This window comes from Gossypium arboreum, chromosome 2, assembly GCF_025698485.1.
Source record: "Gossypium arboreum isolate Shixiya-1 chromosome 2, ASM2569848v2, whole genome shotgun sequence".
NCBI classification, from domain to species: domain Eukaryota; kingdom Viridiplantae; phylum Streptophyta; class Magnoliopsida; order Malvales; family Malvaceae; genus Gossypium; species Gossypium arboreum.
In genome coordinates, this window is record NC_069071.1 from 105,123,000 (window position 1) to 105,130,527 (window position 7,528).

At 35.3% G+C, this 7,528-nt stretch overlaps 2 protein-coding genes across 2 annotated transcripts; both read left to right on the forward strand.

Moving 5' to 3' along the window:
- Positions 1–841: 841 nt before the first annotated feature.
- LOC108464188 (protein SUPPRESSOR OF GENE SILENCING 3-like) lies at positions 842–5,627 on the forward strand. The gene is made up of 6 exons (XM_017764340.2): positions 842–976; positions 1,828–2,821; positions 3,031–3,325; positions 3,939–4,183; positions 4,498–4,652; positions 5,094–5,627. The coding sequence occupies exons 2-6, from the start codon at positions 1,862–1,864 to the stop codon at positions 5,374–5,376; spliced, it is 1,938 nt and encodes a 645-aa protein (XP_017619829.1). The 5' UTR covers positions 842–976; positions 1,828–1,861; the 3' UTR covers positions 5,377–5,627.
- Positions 5,628–6,427: 800 nt separating this feature from the next.
- Positions 6,428–7,528, forward strand: LOC108466592 (basic blue protein-like). Its single transcript, XM_017766975.2, has 2 exons — positions 6,428–6,944; positions 7,075–7,528. Exons 1-2 carry the CDS (start codon positions 6,773–6,775, stop codon positions 7,272–7,274), a joined length of 372 nt encoding a protein of 123 aa, XP_017622464.2. The 5' UTR covers positions 6,428–6,772; the 3' UTR covers positions 7,275–7,528.

The window sequence follows — 7,528 nt, forward strand, 5'->3', positions numbered from 1 at the left end:
ATGTTTAATAAGCAATATATATAAAAGGAATAATATTACATTTGGTACTTGTACTTTCATAAAATATTTAATATAGTATCGTATTTTGAAAATGTTTAATGTGGTGTACTTGAATTATGAATATGTATTTTATCATTGTTCTTGTACTTTAATAAAATGTCTAATGTGGTAGCTGAATTATCAATATGTGCTTTGTGTCATATTTGTTGCAAAGATGGTATCGGAGACCAAGGTCGTACACTTGAAGAAATACAAGCATCACTTACTACTTCTCCGTAGTGAGAACCAAGTGTAATGAGTTGCTTTCCTGTACTAATTATTATGATACATAGTGTTAACAACATTTCTGAATTGCTAAATCAAGCAATAAAAATCGACACATAATTTTTTTTTCAAATGATCAAATCCATACAGATAATATAAAATTATATGAAAAATTAAATAAAAATTAAATTAAATTAAATTAAATTAAATTAACCATGTTTAGCTCTTTGCTTTTAATTTAATTTAATTCTTTTTATCTAATTTTTAACGTAATGTTACATTATTTACATGTACTTGATGATATGGAAAAAAATTACGTGTTAATTTGTGTTGGTTGGTTTAACAATTCACTAACGATATTAACGTCAAATACTATAATAAAACATATATTGATAGTTTAGAAACTACATAGGAGAATTTCAAAGTAGAGGTACTGCATTAGACAAATTTTAAAGTACAAGTATCAAATTGAATATTTTATAAAAGTACAGGTACCAAATATGATATTACCCTAGATAACAGAAATTCCTCGCGAGGAGTTTTATATTAGGTAAGCTTAATTAGTTAAGATATCCCCATTCTCAACAATGCGCGTGCAACACAAATCTCCTTCTTGCACTCAACTATTTTAATGGTCCTCACTCTCACTTCTACACCACTGCCTTTTCTCTGCAGGTATCTCCTTCTCTCTCGTGGCTTCTACGATTAACAGGTAAAAATACCCATTATTCTTTGATTTCTCTTAAAAGGTATAGTGCTTTTAATCTTATTTTCTATTTTAAAGTGTTTTTCCTTTTTAATTTTTTAATCTCTCGCCATGCATGGCTTTAGTGTTCTTCCCAGTTTCATCAGAAAAAAAGAGAGAACGTTATTTCACTTTATGATTTTGTTTTTTAATGTATTGTTGATCAATTGCTCGTGCAAATGTGTATGTTATGTAGTCTGATGGATTCCAGTTATTCGCATTGTTATATTCTGTAATCTTACACTTTGAATTGGTGCTTTATTATTATTTTTTAAAATTTTGTTTTCAAGTTTTAAGCTTTTTGAGAAGGTCTCTTAAAACCCATATAGTGAACCCCAAAGTGATTGCTGAAATATGGGTTTTACTTATTTATAATTGTTTTAATCTGCCATGGTTAATTTGTTGCTTGTCCTTGCTTATGATCAGCTACAAAGAGATTTATTGAGATAGGTTTAATCTTGGTAAGAACAAAAGATACATTTATCCTGGGGAGATTATTCGGTTTTTACTGTACAATTGCCTATTTGGATTCCACATTGGTATTTTATTATTGTTTAAGTGCTTAAAGAAGCCTTGCCTTTTGCTATGATGGAATAAAAAAGGATTTTTCTGAGGAATTCTTACAGTTGGGACGTTTTTTTGATAAGCAAATGGGCGGTCCTTATAGTTCGTTAGGTCGTTAACTCGTCGTCAACTTGTCATATGTGTGATATTTATTGTTGATCAACTGGCAGGCTCTGCATTTAGTTTTGGTTATAACATAGGCTTTTTTGATTGTCTTCGAATATGAAAATTGACCAATCTTTTCATTCAAACAGTGATCTAGGACTAGAAAGCGTTTGAAAGATCTTAATGGCAGATCCTACTGATTCATTTCCTGACTTGCGGAGTGTGTATAAAAGTTCTGGTCACCAAATTAATCGCCTAAGTCAGAATGTGGCAAACATGAAGCTAGCTTCTGCGCAAGATGGTGACAAGGAGAACTCATTGGGATCCAATAACAAAGGTGCTGAAAATGTTGGGTTTCCTCAAGATTCTACCCCTAATGTATGGGGACATCCGAATGTGATTCAGAAACTTAGGATGCAAGGTAATCATGGTCCAGAAAAGGTTACTCACAAAGCATGGTCAACTCAAAATGCTGTTTCTTGGACGCAACAAGGTGATAGAACATGGGGAAATAGTAGTATAAAATCTCCATCCTCAGAGTATGGAAGGAATGACCCTGATCAAGCTGGTTTTACTTTCTCTAATGATTCTAGGGATGGTCAAATTAAAACCGACCATGAAGTGGGTGATAAGTTGGATGATGAAATTGGAGATAATGAAAATGTTGATGATGAATATGGTAATGGTGTCTCTAATATTGAGTACGATAGTGATGATATCGATGATTATGTTTCCGATTCAGATGAAGATGAGAAGAGCCATGAAGCACGCAAGGAGAGCAAGTGGTTCTATCTGTTTTTTAAAAGTTTAGAGAAACTGACAGTTGAGGAGATTCTTTCTCCGGTTCGGCGGTGGCACTGTCCAGCATGTCAAGGTGGGCCAGGAGCCATCAACTGGTACCGAGGTGTGCAATCCTTATTGACTCATTCCATGACTAAAACAACACGGAGAGCTAAGCTGCATCGTGTATTTGCTGGACTTTTGGTTGAGGAGATGTGCAGGAGAGGAGCTTTTATTAAACCAGTGAATGATGCATTTGGCAGGTGGGAAGGGCTGACCGATAGAGTTGCAGATCACGAGATAGTTTGGCCTCCAATGGTTACCATTATGAATACAAGATATGAACAGGATGAAAACGGCAAGGTACTTTATGGCTATCATCTTTGTTTTCGGAGATCTTATTTTCCTTATTTTCCCCTGCTTTCAAGCAAACTGGTACAACTTTTTCAGTAAAATATCTTGTAAAAGAAAACCCAAGAAATTGCTACTTAGCATTTATTGCTTTTTTGGTAAAATATCTCTTGTACTCTTGTATTAATATACTCTTAATATCTCTTGTATCATTTCGTCAGTGGACTGGAATGGGAAATCAAGAGCTTCTCAATTACTTCAGCTCGTATGCTGCAGTAAAAGCAAGACACTCATATGGTCCACAAGGGCATCGGGGGATGAGTCTTCTGATCTTTGAGAGCTCAGCAGCAGGATATTTAGAGGCTGCACGCCTGCATAAGCATTTTAAGGAGCAAGGGAGGGATAGGGATGCTTGGGATTGTTCACGGGTTCCATTCTGTCCAGGTGGCAAGCGCCAACTCTATGGCTACATTGCCATGAAAGAAGATTTGGATTTATTTAACCAACACTCTCAAGGTCAAATCACTCTCGGTCCTCTCAAAATATCGTGTCTATGTGTATACACTTGTGCTTGCATGTGCTAGATAAAGAAATAAAAGGAACTCCATAGTAGCAAGGACTTGAATGCCTATACCTTTATAATTTTTAAAGGATTAAATCACATTTTTATCATTTGGGGGGGGGGTATTACTTAATTTGTTAATATAAAATTTTCAACTTTTGGTGCCATTGCAAACTTAAAAAGATGATTTGTAGTTCTTTTTTCTTTTGGCTTCTTTGCAAAGTTTTGATTACTTTGATAATCACAGCCTTACTTGAGTATGGAGACAGGAGGCAATCCTCAAAAACAACTCTTACCAGTTCGTGACAGTTTGTTCTTGTTTAGGATAAAGCAACATTGCCTTAAATCATACCGTTACTTTAGTAAGAGAAGTAGTTAAACATGCATTTAAATTTGCCGAATTGGCTGGTGTTTTGTTTCTATAATTCGTTTTAAAATTTAAGTATTTCCTTTTCTTGAAAGAAAAAATTTAATGAATGATTGATGGTGGAAGATGCATAATTTCATCTGTATTGGCAATGTAGTTTCCTTTTTCAGTCATGTTTGATACTCTATGCGATCAAGCAGGAAAGTCCAAGCTGAAATTTGAGACGAGGTCATATCAAGAGATGGTTGAGAGTCAGATAAAGAAGATAAATGATGATAGTCAGCAGCTTAACCTACTTAAAAAGAAGGTTGCTCAAGAACAGCAGCACTCACAAGTCCTTGCAGAGTCTCTAGGACGATTGAGTGAGAAGCTGCGCCAGACGACGGAGGAATATGCTATCATAAGGCAGCAATCTAGATTGCAGCATGAGCAGAACAAAGAAGAGGTAGCATTCTTAAAACTTTGTATTCCTCTACTTTTATTGCCAATCATGGTTGCCAAGTTAGGACACGAAGGGTGCCCTGGGACCACCTTCTCCATGTTTCACTGTTTGGTAAAATGGTGATCATACTCAGTGGATGCTATTACTATTGTCATGTCATTTCTTAATAACTTGTAGGGAAGCTGAACTTAAGGTAAATCTAAGAAGTCAGTTCGAGGCATGCTTGTGCTTGACATTGAATCTTCTCCATGTTTTATTAGTATATTTAAGTTGACATCGAATCTTCTAACTTGTTATCTCAATGCATTGATTTCCAGTTGGGCGCCAAAGAACAATATTTTAAGGAGAAAATTAATGTTATTTACCAAGCCATAAAGTCGAAGGAAGATAATTTTGAGAAGCTGCAGAGGGCAGCGAGGGAGAGAGTTGAGCGGTCAAATGCAACTCCGATAAATAATGAAGATCAGCACAGGTAACAGTTATGATTCAAACTATCTCGTTTTGTCACACATGACCTACTTCATGCTGTAATGAAGATTTTTCTTTTCTGAGATGGAATGTCTATACTATCTGACTACCTTGGGAAGGTTTTTGTTTTCTGCTGACTTGATACTGCTCTGTCCATCAAATAAAATATCTGTCTCTTTATTTTTCCTTTTAAGTTTCTGTGTTTGTCTGATGCATATTTAGACATAAAATGAGGTATGATCTTTCGAACATATGCAAAACTTAGAACAAGATTATATCTATACCCGTTTTAGACGCCTACTATATCGGACTCTAAACCTCCAACCGTGGGTAATTCAAGGTCACTTGCTGCTACTGGTGTCTTGTTTTGTTGAAACTGAAACTTGTTGACTTTATACTGTAATTATGATCTGATAATAGTTTTCAACAAAATTTGAACATTCAGTGCTATTGAGTTGGAGGAAAACTCAAGGTCCATAACAATCCAGGAGAAGAAGATGGAGGAATTCGAGGCAGAGAGGGAGAAGCTAATGAAAAGTCATCAAGACCGAAGGTTGGCAATCACACAGCGGTACTGGGAAGAGCTGATTGAGCTTGAGGAAGGGTTTGAAAAAGAATTGACCCTGCTTATGGGAAAGTACAACCCCGATCGCCTCGAGGAAGAGACTACTGACAGCGACGAGACAAGAGAGAAGCAAGAGATAATGAAACAGAATAGACAACAATGATCCTATTTGTCGAGGGTAAGAAGCAGCATATTATGTTTTGGGTCAAAGGTATACACCAGTTTTATTACCAAAGATACTTCAGTTTTGGATATAAAGGGCAAAAGGTGAAGCCTTTCTGGATCGGTACAAACATTGGAATAATGAAACTTCAAGTGCTTTATTATTATTATTGAACATACATATCTGAGGATTCTTTTGTGTTTAAGCTGTCTTGCAATGACAAATTTTGCAGTGGCATATATGTTTGATGATTCGATGTCTGAATTTCCATGCAAAAAGAAAACATTTTTGTTGGCTAAGAAATCGACAAAAAAAAATGGGGTTTCTGCAGATTTGCTCTCTCTCTCTCTCTAATATTTTTTTCAATAAGTTAACTAAATATAGAAATTGGGTTTTGTCCATGCAGAAAACCTGCTAATATTGTGGATTGGGTTCTGCAAGTTATTAACTTTGACTCTTAATTTTAATAGAGTTATAATTTGTTTTTGTTTGAAGTTATGGAATTATAATCCAACTGTTAAAAAAGGTCAGACAAGTTGCTGTTTTTTTTTTTTTAGTTTATTAAAATGGTTACAGTTGAGATTAGTAAAATGATCTTTCCAAATCTCAGTTTTACTAAGAAAAAACCACTATATGCATCGAACTCATTTTTTTTTTATAGAAAAGAGAGCTTAAGCCCTATATGCAAGTTCATAACATAGTCTGCACTGTATGCATCCAACTTTGAACAATAAATTTCTCAATTTCATATGTTAAATTTTTTAAAAAAAAAATTGGGTATCTCTATTTTTTTTATTGGATGTTTGGTTGGTTATGAAATATGTTTTGTTTTTATGAAAGAGAATTGAATCTCTAACCTCATAATTAAGGGATAAAGTGAGTAATTGTAATACTACACTTTTTTTATTAAAAAATATTTTTAATAAAAAAGTTAATTTAATTTATATATGTATGGGGGCCAAATCATGTGCAGGCAATGCTTCAACCATTCTGTAGTTATTAGCTTTTTCACCGCCTGGGATCAATTTAATCTAAACCTACCATCTGGCATAAGGTTATGATTTGCTTTGATCACTTTTCTTTTCCGTGTTCTCCTTTTTTGCTATATGAATTCCTTAGAATTTAGGAAACTTTAATTCCACAGCTAGCTTTTTCTTTCTCAATAATATCACACTACCATTTCATTAAAGGTTCTTTTTTTTCCTTGAAGTTTTTATTTTTTTTGCTAAATTGAAACCGATTTTTATGGCACTGACTCGATCGAAACAATGGGTCCTACTCAAGTCACCCTAAACCAACAACCCCATTATAAGGGGCCAACTCCCTAGTCTAGCTCCTCCTCACAAGCTCACCCAGTGCACCCCACTCTTAATTTTTTCCTTGTAGAGAAATAGGAATGGTTCAGGGAAGATGCAGTGCAGTGGCAGCCACAGTGCTGCTCTGCTGCTTGTTGCTCCACTTTGAGGTGGCTCAATCAGCAAGTTTCACTGTTGGAGGAAGAGGTGGGTGGACCTTTAACGCCGCTGCTTGGCCTAAACGCAAGCGCTTTAAGGCGGGTGACACTCTCGGTAAGCATTTACACATCCTCTAATCTTTGCTTTCCCCATTAGATTCAGCAGTATCTATATAAACTGTTTAGCATCATCAGTGATGTTGAACTCCATGAACGTTGGCTAATACCGTGTATGTTATTTGCAGTGTTCAATTACAACCCTTCAATCCACAATGTGGTAGCTGTGAACAGAGCAGGATACAAATCATGCAAAGCACCAAAAGGTGCTAAAGTTTTCAAGTCAGGCAAGGATCAGATCAAGCTTAAAAAGGGCCAAAACTTTTTCATCTGCAATTACATTGGCCATTGTCAAGCAGGAATGAAAATAGCAGTCACTGCTGCCTAATCCGAGATTAGGCATTGCCATATGATATCTTCAGTTTGCTTTTAAGTATTAATGTAAGATTCGGTGTCACAAAGTCTACTCTAGTGTTAGATTTGCTTGCTTTGAGTGGGTAGGTGGTGCTCCAAACACTAAATCTATACTATAATAATGATGGTTTTAAGTGGAAATCTTTTGTGTAATGCTTTGTGGCTAAGGTTTTACTTGTACTCCCTTTTGCAATAAAATATATAAAGATGCTTCTACCAGTTTTATTA